The 21047-nt window shown below is 48.4% G+C and overlaps 1 protein-coding gene and 1 pseudogene across 7 annotated transcripts in view; one reads left to right on the top strand and one right to left on the bottom strand.

The window, feature by feature from the left end:
- The first annotated feature begins 5554 nt into the window (after positions 1-5554).
- Positions 5555-21047, top strand: part of LOC149362651 (uncharacterized) — an 88555-nt gene continuing 73062 nt past the window's right edge. For 5 of the 7 annotated variants that reach the window (XM_089573148.1, XM_089573147.1, XM_089573146.1 and 2 more), the window contains exons 1-3: positions 5555-5770; positions 7660-7788; positions 11162-11329. In XM_089573148.1, the coding sequence (XP_089429274.1) occupies positions 5733-5770; positions 7660-7788; positions 11162-11329 (335 nt within the window). In that variant the 5' untranslated portion in view covers positions 5555-5732. The remainder of the gene's footprint in view (positions 5771-7659; positions 7789-11161; positions 11330-21047) is intronic. The other 2 variants (XR_016289032.1, XM_089573142.1) reach the window with 1 other exon arrangement.
- LOC149362656 (uncharacterized) overlaps positions 19038-21047 on the bottom strand; it is a 32009-nt pseudogene continuing 29999 nt past the window's right edge.

Genomic DNA, 21047 nt, shown 5'->3' with positions numbered 1-21047 from the left:
GCAACGCTCTCTCGCTGTGCGTTGCACATCATCTTATGAACTAATACTGCTATCAAGGTAGTATTCGCCCTTTGAGCTATGGGCGGCAGTGATAGAGATGTCAGCTGCATGCGTTGGCGTGCCGTGGCATAAACACGACACTTTTTTATGAAACTTACAACTCATTTGTATTTCGTTTTAATAAACCTTCAAACCTTCAAACTAGAGCTATACGCGTTGGCGTTGACAACATTGCTGCATAAACGCGGCACTGCGGCACAGGCCGCCGGCGTACATTGGGTAAACTGGCATTGACGATGAAAAAGTTGAAGATGCGCACAACTGGCTAACTTGGCCACTCCCCCGTAGTGGGTATGTGCCATTCTACTTGAGGCCAACCAACTGGGTCAGTGGACACCTCAATCGCATTTTCAGGTATGCGGTGGTGGTGTCCACCTGTAAAAAGTGCGCTTGAGCACAATATTTCATGCTTAGCAATGCTGCAGCACCAGCTATTTTTTTAACTAAGCATTCGCTGGACTTCACTAATTTCTGCATAATGTCAGCAGTCTTCACCAATGGTAGAATAAGGGAGTAATTACTCATTGGCATCACTCATTGGGTGGATGCCAATGAGTAATTACTCCCTTATTACAAATCTACTCCACCTTGGGGGATTCCCCTAAAACATTTCACCAACACTGTTCCCACTTCGAGTTATTGATCAATTCGCTCTCGCCCTACCATAAGCTTGCCGTCCCGGTTAGCTCAGTTGGTAGAGCGACTGCTCCGGTGTAGCGGTGGTCCCGGGTTCGAACCCCGGACCAGGACGAATTTTTCTTTAACTACGAAGTTTGTGAGAAAGCTGTATAGCTTTCCTTTGTAGCCGTATGGCTGCGCTCGGGTGGATGCCAATGAGTAATTACTCCCTTATTACAAATCTACTCCACCTTGGGGGATTCCCCTAAAACATTTGACCACCAATGGCAGAACTTAATTGTTAGGCAATACGCGTCGTGAAACTGAGATAAGGCTCGCTGACGTCGGCACTGTGTTTTCTATATTGTGCATTGTATGTGGTGTGGTCGTGTCCCTTTGAGCTTTATGTCGTCAGTATCAGTGATTATGTTTCACAGCACTGTTCACTGTCTCACTAGACTGTTCAGTGTCTCGCAGCACACACACGAACGATCGAAGTCCGCCTTCTATGGTGTTTTGACAATGTCCAGGCTTGGTCGTCTCTTGCTTGTCACCTATATTTTCCGGCACATTCAGTGCCACTTGAGGCCAACCCAAGGCCTCGAAAAGATACCTGTGTTGGTTCCTAGATTCTTGCTGGCATTGATAGCATTTGACTCGGTGGCATTGAGGTTCGGCAGGGTCTCTAAAGTCTGCATCGATGGCTTTTTTAGTGGCAGCACAATCATTTGCCTTCTGCTTCGCGGGAATTCCCTGCTATCTGTCTGAACCTGATGTGAGCTCGGTTCTGGAGCAGCGTTGAGTACTGTTGCACTGCATTCAAGTTCTGGGATTCGGACTTGTCGGCCCGGCTGTAGACGCTGGAGCTCCCGAACAGCATGGCTTTTGTCATAGTGCTGCTTCTTTCTTTGTCTGGCTTCAGCACCCGTTGAGCGCCATTTCTGAATGTTAAGTGTTCGTGACTCAAGCTGGTTCGGACAGCAAGGTATGAGGGTCCGTAACTTCCTACCCATTAGGAGCTGAGGAGGGCTGTAACCGGTTGGACCAGGTGTGTTTCTGTAGTTCGACATAGCTAAATGTGCATATAGTGGCCTGACCTCGAATATTATTGCAGCTTTTTGCACTTCTCTATTCTCCTGTGGATAACGAGGGCTGGAAGTGATGTGACTGAACTCGTAGCAAAATGAACAATGATCGAACCAAGGCCCTTATCCAGAGGACTTTTGCCGCACATCACTGTGACGTCACACCTTACTTCGCAAAAACACTATAGGTGCTCGATTACTCTTCCTGCACTGTACTGCTGTCCAACGAACAAAGTTCGATGTGCCTTGAAAAGCAATTATCACCAGGTGTGTGTGTTTTCCATACTCAGAAAGGTCTATTGAAACTTTCTGCCAGGGCATTCCGGTGTGTTCAAAGGCATCATTGGTTCTTTAAAAAGTGTTTGGAACTTTGCACACACTGCACAGGGTTTTAGCAGCTCTTATAGTTCACTGCTCACTCGTGACCGCCCAAATGTACGCGCTGAAGCATCTCCATGGAAAGGATTGGGATGACAATTCGGTTTGCCATCAGCAGTTCAGACCATTACACAGAGTTAGCGAACCCTGAGACGACCGATGCAGTCTCAAAACAGCTGACACTTTTTTCCTTTGGGTGGCCAAATCTGCTATACTACGATGAATAACGCCTGGCACTCAGAATAGTTTACTTGCTCTTGACGTAACCTTGACAACATACCGCCCGAAGGTGGTTGGCGTTGCCCTAAAAGTTCTCCCTCCCCCGACAACGTGACAATATGATGGCCGTCAGCACAGACTGTCGTTGATGCATCGGGGTCGTACCTTGTTCGACAGCTGGGAGAAGCTAGAGCTTCTTTTACTTTTTGGAATGCCTCCCTGTAAACAACGCCCCAGACCCATCTTTGATCTCGTGAGAAGCTCTCTCAACGATAACGTCAGTCCTGCAAGGCTTCGGGCAAACCTTGCAACATGATTAGGCATACCCAAAATTGAGCGGACTTTTACGTTTGCTGTTTCGCTGAGGCTTTGGGTTCTTTATGCCTTACCGGGATTCATGCGAACCTTGGGGTCTGCTAACAAGCCCAGGAAATAAGCCACCTTCTTTTTTGAAAGTTTGCATTTTTTGTAATTTAGTGCAGCTCCTACTTCGAGCAGCTTTTGAAGAACTTCATGCGTTCATCATTCGTCGTCTTGTTTGGACCAAGAAGAATAATTTCAGTAATGCAGTTGACAACACCTCGAAGCCAATCCAGAATTTACCAGAAATTGCGCTGAAATATCTTGAGATCTGAAGTAATGCCGTGTAGGAGTCTGCAGTAGCAGAACTATCCAAACGGTGTGATGAAGTTTGTAAGCTCCCGGCTTTCCGGTGCAGGTCGAATCCGTTATAAGCCTGAGCTTGCGTCTTCTTTTAAGAACAATGCTACAATGCCTAGGTTTCTTAGCATTAAGTCCACGGTTGAAAAACGTCTCTTGGACGACGCGGCATCGTCAGTCACGGGCGTGATGAGCTCGCCCGGTGTGCAGCCTATGCCGGAAAAGAGTTGCTTGTGTGTCACGCTGTCGTCCTCCGTTGGGGCGGTGTCGATGAAATGCTTAACGCCAAGCACACACACCGCTGGCAAACCATACAGAGAATTACTGAGGTTGGCGACCAAGTAGGCCACTTTTTGAGAGCGCTTATTTTGACATTTTTTTAGGGCTTTGCACCCTAGGAGAGTACGCTGTGCAGCAACGTTCGGTCCCCGCAGGTCCTTAAGGTACCCTTCTAGATGTGGCGGCATACCCGGGAATATGTCGCCGACGAACCATTACATGGGCACGTGTGTGCACCTTGGCTTGCTGAAAGCAGCCGTGCAGCCCAACATCATCGAAGTTCGTTGTTTCTTTTTTTGCCTAGCGTCGCAGCACTCACATATTTGCTGTCCTCGCTAGGTCGCTGCACTTGAACTGCACCCATAAACTTGTCGGTTTCTATGACAGCTCACTCAGCCTTGCCGCCTGTTTCTTTACGCCAGGAAATCTCGAAATGTTTCTTTCTGCGACAAAAACAACACTTTCACGTTCTTCGCTGCACATTCTGACCTTTTTTCAGTTGCATAGTAGGTGCTTCTACGCGAACTTCCGACTCGATGTCTCACCTGAATGTTCCCTGCTTGCTTCGGCTTGGTGTGGCTTTCTTCCTTGTACAATGTGGACACGAGCTGTTGCTGCTTCAGTTTGCTATTTCAGTTTTGCTTACTGCTTTTACACTGTCTCAGTTGTACTGGCCCTTGAATCGCTTTGTCCAACGTGAGCTTTGTTTACTTTTCGAGCACTTCCGAGAGCGACTGGTCGAGCAGGCCTACAACGAAATAGTTGTAGACCATCCGCTTCTGGAAGTCGCCTAATTCATACCGACTTGCCAGCTTGTGCTGGGCAGCTGCAAACTCGTCGATCGATTCTCCCGTTTCCTGCTTACACCGATTGAAACAAGCACTTTCGAATGTCATGTTTTTCGTGTGCACGAAGTGCGCTCGGAGGTTAGCTTTGATGGCTTCAAAGTTCTTAACCTCCGCGTCAGTGGCATTGAGTGACTGCAGGACTTCATTGTGTAGATCAGCGTTCTCAATTAGACTTCGGCGTCCTTTTACAAAAGTCCTGAAGCGTACCTGAAGCCGAAGAGCTGTGGAAGGTTGAAGCTTGCTTTCCCGTTGCGTGGAAACTTCAGATATCCTCTCTCATCCCTGTGCTGTCCGCCTGCTCCCAGCGCTCTTGCGGCCGCACTCGTTTAAGCCTTGCGCAATGGGAGCCCAACTTGGTTGGTTGGTTTATGGGGTTTAACGTCCCAAAGCGACTAAGGCTATGAGAGACGCCGTAGTGGAGGGCTCCGGAAATTTCGACCACCTGGGGTTCTTTAACGTGCACTGACATCGCACAGTACACGGGCCTCTAGAATTTCTCCTCCAAAGAAATTCGACCGCCGCGGCCGGGATCGAACCCGCGTCTTTCGGGTCAGCAGCCGAGCACCATAACCACTGAGTCACCGCGGCGGCGATTAGTTCCATGGTTACTAGCCAAAGCACAATTGGTCCTGTTTGAAATTCCCGCACTATGACGTCACGACCATTTCGACCAATTGAAAAGCGCAACATATCTGTCAGCAACTCCTGCTTACTACGATGAGGCATTAAAGGCCTCCGCCTTAAAATGGCGGCGGCGCCCCCCGAGAACCCGCGAGAAGCGGTGGATGGAGGCGGAACGCAGAAGGCGCCCGTGTGCTGTGCGATATATGTCAGTGCACGTGAAAGATCCTCAGGTGGTCGAAATTACTCCGGAGCCCTCTACTATGGCACCTCTTTCTCTCTTTATTCTTGCATTCCCACCTTCCTCCCTTCCCTTACAGCGCGGTTGAGGTATCCGCCGAAATATGTGCGACAGATACCGTGCCATTTCCTTTCCTCAAGAAACCGATTTACCAATTTACTAGCCGGTCTTGGCGGCGACCGGAGGCGACGACCCGTTTCAAGAGTGGCTCCACCATGAGTTCCACCCTCTGTGCACCCTAACCCATGCCCTAACCGTTGGTAGTGTTCCTGTAGGGAGCATATACAGGAACCAGAAAAATGCCTGCTGGTGTAGGTTAAAGAAATGGCCCTACTAGTAGATGTAGCAAGGTGCCTGCATCGACATCCGGATGGATACCATCACATTTGAGTATGAGGTGAGGTGAGGTGGCAGTCAGCGCCATCTCTCGACAACCACCCATGCCGCATACTGGCATCTTTCGGAACGAGACTATCCGCCGTAAGACAAGACATGCCACAACGGAAGCCGAGTGGTCATGGTGTTGTGTAATGAATGCGCGGGAATGTGTTGTTTGTGTTGGGCAATGGGCGCTCATGATGAGCGCTGGTGTCTGGTGAGGGGATATGATGACAACTGACGTGAATATGTGCATGCTGAAGAAGACGACTTGTGCTGTTCTCTTCCCTGACACTCTTTCGAAACGTGTCGTTAACGCCTGAGCCTAGCCACGCCATTCCGAGGATGGGTCATAAAGCATTCGAGTATGTCGTCGTTATCAGGTGCGGCTGCCTCTTACTTTGTATTGTGAGCGAAGCGTACTCAGCTGTCGTGAGTTACGGAAAATGCAATATTTAAACTGTACTCAGGATCGACTTGTGCGTCACTGCGGAAGCGGCTTCAAGCGCGAGCCCCTGTAGGCCTTTGTCGTTGGCCCATGAGCGCATGAGAACAACAGCGTGCTTGTGGGAGCCGTCGCCTCGCACTTGTGGATTCTGCTGCAGTGTCCTAGAGTTCTGTGCGAAGTGCTGTTGAATGGAGTGGCTGGAATCGGCAGCAACGCGCACTGTGTGCGCCTGAGCTTGTTTAATGCGTTTATTATTGCTATTATTTTTTTTTGTGCACGCTTGATGGGGATCTTGGGCTCTACCCTTTGTAGCGGGTGAGTGCAAGCGTGCGCTCGAGCCGAGAGGACTTGAGAAAAGAAAGAAAAGGTGGAATGATAAATCTATGCATTTCATGACTGGTTTTACGAGTCGTGAAATGCATAGATTTATCATTCAGCACGTTTACTCAAGATGCCCGATCCTTTTGAAACTTTTGCCTTGCCTACAACGCACGAAGGTCGCATCACGGTGCATAAGAAAGCGAGTGGCTCCCTATCGTATGCAGCTGCTCTCCGTGTCTTCTTAGCGGACCGAAACCACGCTCGAAAACTGAAGTTGCGAAACTTAAAAGCTCTCGTCAACGTTGTCCACAATCGTCCGGTATTAAATCAAAGGGCTTGTATTACTAATCGGGAAATGTGCAGAGTACGCACTGGTGCTACTTATAACAATTAACGGGTGTTCTTAGCGCTTAAATGCGTTTTGAAGTATGTTTTGCCATACTAATGCATGCGGAGCTCATCACGCACCAGAAAACACACGGCAACATCGTCCTCTGTGCAAGAGAAACGTAAAAAAAAAAAGCATGTGGCCCGAGGCAGTTCAAGAAACCTTCGAGACTTACTATAACAAATCGCTGCATGGATTTAGCAAGTGTCTAAACAGCTGGCATCACACAACCCATCGGATCATGGCGGCTTTCATGCATTGCCCGTTGACTTGTTTGGGCTCAGTGTCCTGATTTCCCTTTATATTCAATCTGTGGCTGTTAGTGTCACACAAGCGTCCACCACATGCGGAGGTGGGATTTCGTACTTGATTTGACAGTGTAACTAGTGCCACCTGCACTTCGGTACTCGATTTGACTTCATGCTACACGAGTTCCTCTGCACTAGCCTCCCACCAAGTTCTCATCACGTGCTAGCAGTGCGAGGTGCTTGGCGCGCTTCGTGTGGGCACTCCTAGCAGATTAATAGCAGATGGCTCTGCGGCCATGCTTGTTTTAGTGAGCAGCGCTGAGATCGCTGCATACCTATGCTGGAGCGTTTGTATGGAGCAGATGGTGAGATGTTGTTTTAGTGCACTTATAATGGGCATTCCCCACATTTAATCATTGTGTGTTTGTCTGTCGGTCTGTCTGTCACCAGGCGATGGGCAACCTGCCCTGGTGTGTGTGTTCCAATAAGAACTGTAACTGAGGTCCCATGAGCATTTTTTTGTTTTCAATTAAATTTTTATATGTGATGGGCAAATGTGTGGACACTAAGAATAGTACCTTATTTTCCAGTGTATAAGACGCACCCGCCCTATATGCAGGCTTTAGTGAAAAGTTAATGAAAAAAGTTTGTATATAAGACGCACCCTTGACTATGCATGCTTGCGCGACCATTGCGAAATGCCCTGTGCCTGTGAGAACACTGCTTATGTGGAGCAAAATGATAAAAAAAAAAGAGGCAACACTCGTGTCCCAAATAAACTCTTGCATAGGCACAGCAGCAACACTTTATTTTTGCTTAGAGCCTTCATAGGCTTTATCTTCGGATGTGCTATAAAAAATTTTTCAGATTTCTGGTGGCAGCACTGCTGGGAAATCCTCTTCGCACTCAGGATCGCTGCTCGGATCATCTTCATGCTCGGGCACCGATGAAGCCAGCAGGCCAGCCTTGCGGAAGCCTGGAGCTATTGTTGCCACCGTAACTGCCCTCAGGCCTCTTGGACTCACTTTGCTAAATGAAGCATGCCTCAGTCATGCAGTTGCGGTGTAGCTGTGATTACCTTGAGTCATCCACACCAAAGACAACTGAGTTTCAGTTGTGAGAAGCGGTGGATGGAGGCAGGATGCAGAAGCAGAGTTGCCAGATGCCGCCGAGCAAATAAGCAAATAACAACCCCAAAACAAGCCCAAAAAAAGCGGCGCGACTTTGCTAAGAAGCCCAAAAGAAGCGGACGATAACAAACTTTCTCATTCTTGAAAATCGTTTAATTATAGTATCCAAAAATCGCAGAAATACCAAGGGAAGGTGATCAAATTACTTTATTTTGAACAGCGACGATATCCACGAGAATGATCGAAAACACTCATGTACTTTTTAACATTGTCCCCACGGTAGCCTGCACCCTGTTCATTGCGCGTTTGCCAGTATACATGAATGAAGTTTCTTGTTGACTCCTTCCAACGTATGTTTAATTTCACGGCTCAACTACACACAGTCATCGTCGGTAGTGTTCGACCCATCAGGAAAATCCTCCGCATCCACATCGGAGCCATACATGTTTTTAGAGTTGAATAGCTGCAACATTTTTAATGTCGGTTGAAAGTCCCGGCAGCAAACACCTCAAAACTCGTTTGCCATATTTTGGGCACTTCGAAGCCAATTTGCACAAACACCGGCAACACACTACGACATAGACAACCATGAGTGCTGGCAAGGCATGTGGCAAGGCGTCAAATTAATGATGAATGGAGAGGGACTGTTTCGTACTTTGTGACTCCTGCTACTATCTCGTATATTTAACGAAAAACGCGCGTGATGGGCATTAAAATAACAATATCTGTAGGAACAGCGCAAGTAAGCCCCAAAAACGCGACAAGCGGCTGTAAAAATTTACAAGCGACTCGGTGAAAAAAGAAGCCCAAATTCGCTTATATTAAGTGGAACTGGCAACCCTGTGCAGAAGGCACCCGTGTGCTGTGCGATGTCAGTGCACGTCAACCCTTTAACCGGCAATTTATTTTCCGAAAAACGTACCAAAGTCGCCAATTTTTTTTAAGTGACCATAGTTTTCTCCATATAATTCTGTTTCTGAAAATATATTACTTCGATAGTTTCTGGTTAAAATTAACACAAAAAGTTCGAAAAGAAAAATAGGTTACGAAGGTGGCTTTCCCACAGTGCATGCCATATTAATGAGTAGAACGCATTGAAATACCGCGGATATATTTCATTATTATACGTTGTGAAACAAAAGAACGTGCGTAGACATTGCTTCGTCCTAAAAGGAAGGCCTCGTTCAGCCTTGAGGTCACGGGCCACAAGCTCCAAAGCCTGGGGTGTGGGTGGGTCACTTCATCCAGGGTTTCTATATCGGTGAAATGGAGGCAGCGCATCAACGCGTTGAAGCGATTCCTGCTCATGGCCTTCGTGAACACTGCTGTCTGCAAAACTTCTTTTGTAGACCAGTACATTTCCACTCGAGGTTTACCAACAATACCCTGCAGTATTATCAGAGCAAGGAAGACCATAATCTCATCGCGGTCTGCCGGCTTTCATGCAGAACGCCAAGCCGCAGTGTACTCTACCGCATAGCGGTTCGTCTCTGTGAAGATTATGTCAATGATGTCTCAGTCAAAAAATACCTAAAACTAGCCAAGAATGTTGTGCTCGTCAGTGGGCTGCCGCAAGATCCCAGGCACTGAAGAAAAATGAAACCGTGGAGGCGCGAGCAGCGGGTTTTTCATGCTCACATGCTGCCACACATGTGCAGCGACTCACCATCATCGTCGTCGCCGCTTTCATCGTCATCTGAGGCCGACTCCAGCACATACAAAGTCCAAGTCACTTTCATATACAAATTCCATATTCTCAGAAATGCTGCTGTCACAAATGCTTCAAGAAGCAGCTTTTTTTCTCGGGACACTGCCACCACCGGCATTGCTCATGGATGACGCCATTGTGAAATGGCCCTTTTGAGCCTTCAGTTACGCGCCAAAGGCGCAAAATGCGTTTTTTTTATGGTCGACTACCGCCCTCTAGTGTTCAAATTCGCAAGCAATGCAACTGACGACCGTAACTCGTCTTTGAGGTGGCAGCACCGCAACATCGGGCTAGACGAGTGTGGCTCGTCAATGGTGATTTTGGTGCAATATCCCATGATGAGCACAGCTCGGGGTTGGCGGTTAAAGGGTTAAAGAACACCAGGTGGTCGAAATTTCCAGAGCCTTTCACTACAGCATCCCTCATAGCCCGAGTCACTTTGGGACGTTAAACTCCAATAAACCAATCAATATAAACATTGGAGCTATTGGTAATACACTTGATCTAAATTTGTAACATACACTTAAACATTGCGTTGTTGGTAATACACTTTGATAATTTTTTTCCACTTGCTTGTGTTGCTCAAAAAAGAAATTAATATTTAAAGGCACTTTTAGTGTGCCATATTCCCAGGTCATTTTTAGTCATCAGAATGCTAGCTTGTATCCAAGGAGTGGGAAGTAATGAATTGACTGCAGTTTGTATTTGTGACATGTGTAAATATGCAACATATTGGGGACAATTTTTTGTAAGCTGCATTTAGCATGTCAATGCTTACTGCATGAAACTTCCAAAAGTGACCTGAGCCACAGTATTGGGGTACAACAAAATATCAAGGAGCAATGCAAAACAACATAGCAAATAATGCTTTCCTCTAAATTAAAGCTGTTGTTACTGCATATATAAACAGTGGTACCTTACTATGAAGGGCTTATTATAAACAGCAAAAATCATTTGAAGAATACACACAAGTATGAAGGGAAAACGCAGGTTAAAGGACTCCATGATCACTTTTTGAAAATGTGTGCCATGGGCCAACTGCAGTGGGCCCCTGGTGTCCATTTATTGCTCGTATATTACTTGTGAAATCTGGCCTGAGAGACTTCCGCGAAAAACCTTTGCTTCCAGATCGTATAGAGTATCAGGTCTTTAGAGCACTCGGGAAGCACAGCAAAGCAGCCGGGCAAAGTGACGCAGCGGATCTGAATTCTCAAGGTGCGGGCCGCAGATACGCACAGCCGGCGGCCATGTTGTGACGCCGACCGGCGCCACAACATGGCCGCCGGCTGTGTGGATCTGCGGCCCAGTCAAAGGTGTCAAAACCTTTCTGAGGGTCGTGGCTAGCCGGCTGCTTATCACAGAAAAATCGGCGCTGGTATCCACCAGTGCGGTTATTTCACAGTTATCGGCGGTTACTGGTATTTCAGTAAAGCCAATCGCTGGCTTTTCGTTGGTGGGCTCGTCGGGTCAGGCAGTCGTCGGTCTCGTTGTTGCTGCAAATCGTCAAATGGAGGTTCTTGTCTCTTTCCAGCTGCGGCGGCCCTACCCCCGGAGGACGCCATCTTCAGTTTTCCCGCCGTGGGGACGTGCCTCTGAATTCACCAGAGGTCGACAGGTGGCTGGGAGAAGAGAATTTCCTTGGCGATGGGGATCGAGACTGGCGTCGCGGCACGTTCGGAGCCTGCAAGTTGGATGTCAGGTACTGCTCAATCTCCTGAGGTCTCTTGTCGTAGCGTGGTCGAGGAGCGTCTCAAGCAAAACTCCTTAAAACCACTCGACGGTAGGGGCAGTTGCACAGGATGTGGCCGGGCTCTCCGCAGTGGTAGCAGAGTGGCCGGTGCCTTGGCGTTCGCCACACGTCCACTTTACGCATGGTGGGCCTGAATTCCTGCGGCACAGTGGTGGGCACAGCTGGACATGGGTACTGCACAGCTGGCACAGATGAAAAAGCTTGTGCCACTGCCGCAGGCCGTCGAAGTGCCTCGCTGTAGGTCATGATGTAGGGCAGCGGCTCCGGAACAACTGGTGCTGGCTGCACCACTCGCCGGATTTCATCCCGCACCTCGTCCGACAGTGCAGCGACACTGGCCTGTGGGGTTCAAAGCGGAGTTTCGCGAGTTTTTCGTGGACGATGCTCCTGACAAGCTCTAGAAAGATCCTCAGCGGGCAGCGCCGTAGGCGTGCAGATTTGAGCGGCTGTCATACTAGCCTGCCGGCCGTACTGCGTGCTGCGTTCCTGCAAGGTGCGCTCCATGCCCATTGCCTGCCTCCCTTGTAAAATTGGCCACTGTCCTTGGAGGGCCGCGGACAAGTCGAGCAAACAGCTGTTCCTTAACACCCCACATTAGGTGCCGCACTTGGCCTCGGCCATAGCTAGGTCGGCTCGATTGAAGAGGCGCATCATGTCCTCTACGAACATGGTGACGCTCTCATTTGGCTGCTGCGACCTCGAGTGCAGAGCGACTTCAGCCTTCTCTTTTCTTTCACTGGTGCTGAATGTCGCCAGCAACTTGTGACGATAAACCTCCCAAGTGGCAAAAGAGGTCTCGTGGTTCTTGAACCAGGTCTTGGCCGAGTCCTCTAGAGCGAAGTAGACGTTCCTCAACTTTTGCTCACCGTCCTACTGGTTGAAGGCTGCCATACGGTCGAAACTGGCCAACCAATCTTCAACGTTCTCGAACCTGTCACCGTGGAACGTTGGTGGTGACCGGGGTGTGTGGAGTACGCTTCCAAAACGTTGAGTGGTCTGGCTACCAGTGGTTGATGTCATCTCCCTTGACGGTTTTTTCAGGCCGCTGAACTCTGGCTGTAGGCCTCCCAGGCGGCGGCTCGCTTTGTGGACGGGGGTTGTGTCCACACACTGAGAACTGGCTTCAAAGGCGTCTTCGGAGTCGGTGTACATGATGCTGCGTACGAGTGACCTGAGTGCTGTGGCAGCGTATGCCCAGGGATGTCAGCTGTACCAGGGCTTCCACTTTCGAGCCCATAGTGAGTTATGAGCATGTTCATCATGGTTAGGCCATCTGGCTGCAGCTTTTCTCTGCGGTAACCAGGGGCAGCAAACTGTCGCTTATCAAACACCACCTTGTGAAGCATTTCTGTGATGCCGTTGTCCCTGGTGCAGGTCGTTTCCACAGTCTAGGTCAGGAGTATGGCCAGGTCAAAGCCCTGGTTTGAGGTCACGTCAGTGATGCGGGCCAGCTCATCATATATGAATAAGTTGTTTTCAGTCAAGAACCTACCAGCAACGTCTAGCAGGCATCTCTGGATGGCATCCCTCATGGCTGCCAGACAGGCTTTTTGCATGTGTGGCCTGTTTGTGCTGTCATTGGCAGTGGCAGTGATAGTCACATTCGATGCCCTTTCCGTTTTGTTGCCCTGAAATCTCAGTACCAGCGCTTCACCTTTCAAGTTGTCCCATGCTGCTTAAGCATTTGAACTGCTCCCAGCTGGTTGATCTTCAAGTCCTGCTTCATTCAAAGCTTCGCAAGAAGTGTGTTGATCAGCCTCCACGTATAAATTGCTTTGAAGGTCCTGATCTAGAGGCTGCAGCTTGACTATCAAGTTTGGTGGAAGAAATTGGACCTCAAAATTATTGAGTTCAGCATCTGTGTGGCGAGCAGTGCAGTTATCCACGAGGAGGCACACTTTGTGATCTTCGTGCACAAGCTCGCAGTTCCAGTCATGCAGCCATTTTGCAAAAAGTTTGTGCGTCATCCAAGATTTCTAGTTGGAAGCATACTATATGGGGAGTGTGCGGCATCCCTTCATGCACCACGGGGTTTTAAATTTTTCAGTGACAAAGGGTCGCAGTTTTGCAGTGCCATCCATGTTGATGGCAAGCAAAACAGTGATGCGGGCCTTGGAAAAACCTTGCTTGCCACTTATAGGCACGGCTCTCCACGTGTGTCAAGCATCTGCCAAAATAGGCCAGTTTCGTCTGCATTAAAAATGACCTTGGGCTCATATTTTGCAAATATTTATGGCCACTCCTCTTCCAGCCACTTTTTTTACGCTTTCACAATTAGCCGTCTTGATCTTGCCCGAGATTCCTTTCCCGATGATGTCGTAGTGAGCCTTAAACCTTTGCAGCCTTCAGGAGCTGGCGGCGAAGTTTTGGGCACCGAGGATAAAAGCAAAGACTTTCGTCTTCTGTTTGAGCATTGGTCCTGACACTGGGATATTCTGAGCTCTAACATCTAGAAACCACTTGTACAGTATCTTATCCACGTCGCTGAAGGCAGGAGGCCGAAGACGGTGTGCACAATGCTTTGTGCTGCCTTTATCTTAATAACAGTCTTCTTCTTCAGGACAGTACTCAAGGTACTCCTTGGGATGCTGAATAAGTCGGCAAGAAAGCACTTCTGTTCGCCGTTTTCCACGCGTTGAATTATTTCCAGCTTTGTCTTCAACGTCAGGGCTGCTCTCTTCTTCACGTTCACCGCCATGACAACACTCCGCGACGCGACCATGCCAACTACACACTCCCACGCACCACTTCCGAGACAAATGCGACAACCACAGACCGCCACTAGCACTGTTGCTACAACGAGAAAAACAAAACAGCAACAATCAATCATGCCGGCGCATGTCGCTGCTAAAGCTGCGCTGGGGGTTTACGGTTTCTTGGCTATCAACTCTCCATGCCGATGTGAGGTACTCTTGATTGTTTGCTGCACCACACAGCACTTCCATCGAAGCAGCGGAGACTTCGCATCGCGAAGTTTGTTATGTCCATTTTATTCTGTGTTCGATATAGGAAGTTAAAAATACATGTGTTTGGCAAAAATGTTTGAGAAAATATCAGTATAGCCAACAATTCGTTTTATGCGTGTCTGTGGTATCGAGGTTTTACTGTACAATAAACTTTACTATGTAGCCAGTTTTCATATCACAGAGGATGATCATCATGGTGTCGAAGTGATGCTGTTTTGAGGGAATGTACTGTTGAAACAACAGGCGTCCTTTCTACGGCATGATGTATTCGTCGATGCAAAGGTCTTCATATGAGATGAGGAGGCTGGAAAACATTGCTAGGTTTCAGTCGAAGGCAAAGCCGTCAAGCGTCTTCCCGTCAAGAAACTGGACGGTGTGAGTCAAGCACCGTCTTTAGGGTCCTCATATGTGTACGTGAGGGGCCTAGGATTTATAACTGCCTCCACCTCAGCCAGGATTGTTGACAGCTCAATGGCATGTAGGCACTGGCGTCCGATCGTTTTCGCAGTGCGCTTTTCGTGCTACGGACCAGCCTTTCGTAGAATCTGCCCCACCACGGTGCATGCTCCGCTATAAATTTCCATTCTATGCCGGAATGGGCAAAATGGTTCTGAGCTTCAGGGTGCCGCAGGAGCTTCCACAAAATGCCCATATCTTTTGAGGCTCGTTTAAACGAAAGAGCGTTGTCGGAGTAAATATTTCGGCACAAGCCTCTGCGTGACACAAAACGACGCAAAGCCCGTAAGAATCGTTCTGTGCTCATGTCTGCAACAAGTTCAAGATGCACGGCCCGCGTCACAGCGCACGTAAAGAGCACAATGTACGATTTTACAGTCCGACTGTTCTCATTCACCATGAGGGCACCGACAAGGTCGAGGCCGACGACCTGAAACGGGTCCACTTGGGACGTCCGGTCAGGTGGAAGCAACCCTGTTGCTGCATCGAAACGCGAGGCACTGTGCCGCTTATACACCACACACGATCTATCAACACTTTTCACAAGCTGACACCCCCGCAAAATCCAGTACTTGTTTCGTAGCTACATAAGTGTGTCTCTCGTGCCTGCATGAAGCAGCTGTCGATGGCCTTGGTGCACCAGCAGCGTTGTGTAGCGGTGATGCTTGGGGAGCACAGTCGGGTGTCATTCGTCGCGTGTCATCTCTGTGGAGCAGATTCGCCCTTCAATCCTCAGTTTGGTAGTCGTACTGCTTGGCCGCAGTACAGGTTGATGGGGCATGTAGTACACTCGCTGAGAGTCGTCGCAATGGCAATGTGCGTCTGTTGTGCTTTCTGCTATGCCTTCATCAATTAAACGCTGTATTTCGGAGTCGTAATCTCTCGTGATAATCGGGTTCCTGCTTAACCGCTTCGTTAAATAACGAAGGCGATTCTCTGCTACTCCACGGTTGTCAGACATTTCCACCTCGTCTTTCCAAGGAGGCTTTACTTCATAGCAATCGTAGATCTTCTTGGCATTTTTAGCAAAAACCTCTAGGGCTTGGGAGCCTGAATTTGTGGTCGATGTGTCTGGCACTGAGGTGTTCTTCAACTTCCAGAACATCTTTACAAGCGGAGCAGTTTCTCGATCAGCCACGGTCGTTCTCATGACAATAGCATGTGTGCAAACTGTCTCTTGACATTCGGTCAGTGCTTGGCCCTGAACTGCCCACCCAAATACCGTCTCGACGGCAGTCAGTTTGTTGGGAAGCTTTCTCACCTTCCCAGTGATGCATTCCCTATATTTATCTCAGCCAATCGGCACATCAATCAGTGTGTCGTCGTTAAGAGCTGAATCATCGCCCAAAGGAAGCATCAGATCTTGAAGTGTTTCTCTGATCAGTTCGTTGGGGCAGGGTATAACCTGTTCGCATATGGAAGGTGTTTCTAGGTCTTCGATTTTGTACTGTGCTTTTGGGTCGTCTCATCGGAGAAGGCACACTTCAACTCGCCTGAATGTGCGTCTGGTCTGTCCTCCTCCAAATACTCCCACCAACGGTAACTCTCTTCCAAGCAGTTTGCACCCCAGTTTTCTGGAGCAGTCCTCTGTTATGAATGTTCTCTGACTGCCACTATCAAAGAGAACTCGAGAAACCTTTCTTGCTTTACTTCCTTTGTTCAACGTAGTAACGGTAGGCATTAGGACTGTTCTGTGAGAGGTCTTTTTCTGCTCCTGAGGCATGCAGGCTCACTGGCTGTAACCCCTCGTTGGCCGACTGGGTTTCCTGGCATTGCTAATAGCAGGGTCGCACATCGCTGTCGCATGTCTGCGTTTACATCTCTTGCAGCTGATCTTAACCCTGCATTGCCTTGAACGATGTCCTTGCTTCGTGCAACGAAAGCATCCGCCTTTCGCTATCAGGATTGCCTTCCTCTTGTTTGCTGTCACCTTCAAATCGCACTCTTGACTTTCATGTTTTTTTTAGTTGCAAAACATGCATTGCATACAGATTTCTGCACCATGCAGGGCTGAGGCCGAAGAAGGGCGAACGTTCCCTCTATGCGTTCGTGCCTTGTGCCCATCAAAGTGAGAAGCAGGCTTACCATGTGCGTCTAAGGGCCTGTCTTCCAGCGTCTTCTCGTGGCTCTCTAGCTCGAAGCTGAAGAATCTGAGCAGGGAACGAAGCGGCATCAGCTGTGAGCTGTCCGACGATGATGTCGTTGACCCTGAATCATTGACCATCGCCGATGTCGCATCCTCTTGGGTCTCAGAGTGTGAACGATGATAGTCCAAAATCAGTTCCTTCGGGAGAGCGCGGAGAAGCACAGGATACGGCATCGCCTGGTAGCCATCTTCTCCGATGCCCAGCGCCTTCAGCCCCCGCATGTGAACCTGTATCTCATCGTAAAGCCCTCTCAAAGCTCGCACGTTCCTTGCAGAAAACACAGGTTTCACATCGATTAGGCCCTGCCTATGATCCTGATCCTGAATCAGCGCTTCCGGATTTCCGAATCGTTGTCGCAAGATGTCGACCGCATCGCTGTAGCAATTGCAGTCAAGGCCTCTCCAGTCAGCAGCGTCTTCATGTAATTCAAACGGTCAGTGTTAGTGAGTTCCATGTTTTTGTGGACTTCCACCTCAAACTGTTCCCAGAATGGTTGCCAGTTTTTTTGTTTCCTGTCGAATTTTGTTCTAGCTTCGCTAGTTTAATCCTTTGAGCCGCGGAAGCGCTAGCAACGGTAGCTTGAATCCGGATTTCCTGATTTCTGCTTGCTTGTTCGGTTTGCTCCTTCTTGAGTTTTAGTCGGCAAATGCAGCTAGCAATTTTGTCACTATACTCGATGACTTGCTCGAATTCAGCCTCCGCTTCGTCTTCTTTGATATTTGGCTCATTGCCGCATCTACATCGCTGAGCTGTTGTTTGACCAATTGTAGGCTTTTAGGACGAACGCTCACCTTTTCAATAGTGGGTGCTTCCTCGGCAGCCAAGATGTCGTCCGTTTCTTTGGTCAGTCGCGTCGCTTGGCTTCTGACGGCCTTCCTCTTTTTTCTTGAGAACATCCATGTTGCTGTCGTTGGTACGCTGAGTTGTTGGGTATGGTCAGTGTTCCACAGTAATTCGTTCCCTGGGTTTCGGCAGCAAAATTTTGTAGAAACTAACTGATTTAGTTTGTTGTTGATGACAGTAGACTGTTATCGTTTATGTAACTTCGTTTACTGCAAGAAACAATCAACTGTTCGTAGGAGGGGAGCAAGAGCTCGAAAAATTACATGCTCATCGTTAGGGCTCCCTGCTCGTTTTGGGGGGGGGGGGGGGGGGGTAAATTGGTAAATGGTTTTTGAGAAAAGGAAATGGCGCAGCGTCCCTCTCACACCTCTTGGTGGACACCCGAACTGCACCGCAGGGAAGAGAGGAAGGTGGAAGTGAAAGAAGAAGGCGAGAAAGAAGTCCCGCCGCTCGAAGGGAGCCGCCGCCAGCCATAAACAACCGTGAGGTGTCTGGTTTTCGTCTCGGGAGACATGCTTAATGGCACACAGGGTAAACATAAAAAGAAAATGGAGTTTCAACACCCAGCACCTCCTCTATTTTTAGGTGCCGGTCAGATCGTGCGCCGAACAACGAGAGCTCGCGGGACGCCGCGCTTCGCACCGTTGCCGCAGTGCGGCGCCACCAGCTGACACTATCGCCGGCCAACCCCTGGATGACCGGCCCAGCACCCGCGCTGCACGCTTGCTGTGCAGGTTACTGAATCGGCTGAATTCCCACGCTACGTTTTGGTTTATCGAATACAAAAACTTTGCATTACTCTTATATGTCGCAAGCAGGCGGATTTTACGACTGGGTTTAAACTGGCTCATTCACTAGCTCTGCCGTTGTTTTTCACAAAAAGCTATGCAACGCGCTTTCGTTTAGTATATGCCACTTTATCCTGAGCAATGAATGCTTTTATGTTTCTCAGCTTCATGAATGACAAATGATAACGACACAAATACAAGGCAGGGAGATTATATTTTCGGCACAGTTGACAAAATCACATAACATTAGAAATGACAAAAGCAACACGACGTCCACTCCTTACAGTTTGAGCACCTTACGTGACAATGGCTTTTTCGCGTACATTTTTGCCACAGAGTTCTTGTCTGTGATGTTCACGGCGTGATTGCTCAGCAGCGGCTTAATAAACTTGCGGCATAAAAGCAGTAAAAACTGTTTCCTGTGAGCCATGTCTTCGTTGTTGCATTTCAAGATCCATCAGGATCCAAGGTCCATCAGAATGTTGACAGCACGCTCCACACTAGTTTCCAGTGGTTTTTCAATTGCTTTCCTGTAATCAAGCACAATGTCCACAAACCTCTTGAGGCTTATCAAAACAGAAACTAGCTCTTTGGTCAGGTACTTCAGTCCTCCCCTGTCTTGGTAAGCAATGAGGCCATCCACAGGAGCATTTCCTTTAGGCTTCTCAACAATTTCATTGCAGCCTTCGCAGCACAGCTTCTCTGCCACAACATGGGCCAAATATCCTCCTACCAGAGCTAAGCTGGCAATCTCTGGATTGGGGAGCCATTGATTCTGCCTAACACACACCTCTCGCAGCCTATTTTCTGCTGCCAGTGGAAAAAATTTCTTGTCTGGGTGGTTAGCGTTCAGGGTGCTGGGGCTTGAAATTGCTGTGGCAGCACAGAATGATGTTCAAGCATTTACATTGCTTTGCAATGATGAAGAAACGATGCCGGTCTTCAATATTTTTTTCAAGGCTAGATAGCGCACTTCTTACGTCCATAGCATCGTTGCACCCTGCTGTTCTCCGAAGAAATCCAAATAGTGCCTCAATTGGGTCACTAGAGAATTTTCGTGTTAGCACAAAGATGAATTTTTTCTTAATTGAGCAGGAACCTGATGCACATGACATTTGAGGTTGTGGTAAGCACCAGTGCGTTGTAAGTCTCTTTGCTCAAGAAGCTATCAGGGTGACTTTCGTCCTTTTCAGATAGTCCAGGAAGGTTTTCTCCAGCCATTCCAACCTAGAGTCATTTGGATCAGTGAAGTGCCGAGTGTCAGGATCATTCTTATGGATATGTTGCTGCATGTTACTAACATCCATTAGAACAAACCACTTGTGCATCGCAACCATAAATTCCACAGTTGGGCCAACTGTTGCGAACTCAATGTCGCAAGTGTGGCCTGCCTGATCCTTCATGTACTGTAGTGCAGCTGTGACAGGGGGCGAAAAGATCTGTACGGCATGTCTGACGCTCATTTTTTCTATATTTGTGGGGTACAAATGTTTGCGGGTCAGAAACCTTATTGGTTTCACTGTTGACCCCTTCTGCATCTTGTAGAGCTCCTTTAAGGGAGCTGATGAGATCTCTTTGTGTCCACCCATGCACTTCGCAAGAAACTGAGACCTCACATTTTTCAAGATGCGGCACTGATCAAATGCCATGAAAAGGCGTCTGGAAGAATTTGCTGGATGTGGTGCTGATTATGCTTTGCTGTCCCTTACACAAAATTTCCATTGCCGAGACATTCGTTTTGTGATTATCAGTCACAAGGCGGACAATTTCGAAACCCAATAGTTCAGTCTTTTTTACAACATGGATGATGGTTGCAGCAAGGTCAGGTCCTGTGCAGCACTTGGGGAAAAAATACCCAACCGGTATCTTAAAACGTGCAGCCAGGCCACAAATAAGAAAGCATAGCAGCAAGTTTGCGAGGTAATCATCTCGATCACTAGGCACCAGGTGTTCTAAATCAGGGCTCATATTAACATCACCTATAAAAGCATCTCGCTGCTTATTATATTCCAGCTTTTGCTTTATGTGCATCTCGTCAACAATTAGGCTGCACACTTTTGATTGATCCGCAGGTAAGCTCTCAATCTCTGTTTGAAGTCGCAAACGGACCAAAGGGCTGAAACCAACCTCACCAGTTGATGTTCCTATATACTTGTTCAAGGTATTTCGGCACGGCAAGCGTAGCAGCCCTTCAGAGCGAATATACTCGTACGCCTTGGTTGATAAGTTTCTGAGGACTATACAGTACCTGACAGTAGTTTCTCCCCACGTTGCCCTCTTCTTGGTGTACTATGAACGCAGCCTTCACGCTCTTTTGCTCAGCGTCAGCCGCAACACCAAGGAAGGTACTAACGTTGCTATCTTCTTTCAGTTTCCGCAGTTCTTCTTTGTAGCTGTCTACCGTACGCTTCAGTCTGGCGACCTGAAGACGAAGTGCACGCTCCTTTTCTCTGCACTTCCTGTGGTG

This window comes from Amblyomma mixtum, chromosome 2, assembly GCF_055824585.1.
Source record: "Amblyomma mixtum isolate Tamu chromosome 2, ASM5582458v1, whole genome shotgun sequence".
NCBI classification, from domain to species: domain Eukaryota; kingdom Metazoa; phylum Arthropoda; class Arachnida; order Ixodida; family Ixodidae; genus Amblyomma; species Amblyomma mixtum.
Note: the sequence above shows the minus strand (reverse complement) of the source record. Positions and strands in the feature narration are given on the sequence as shown.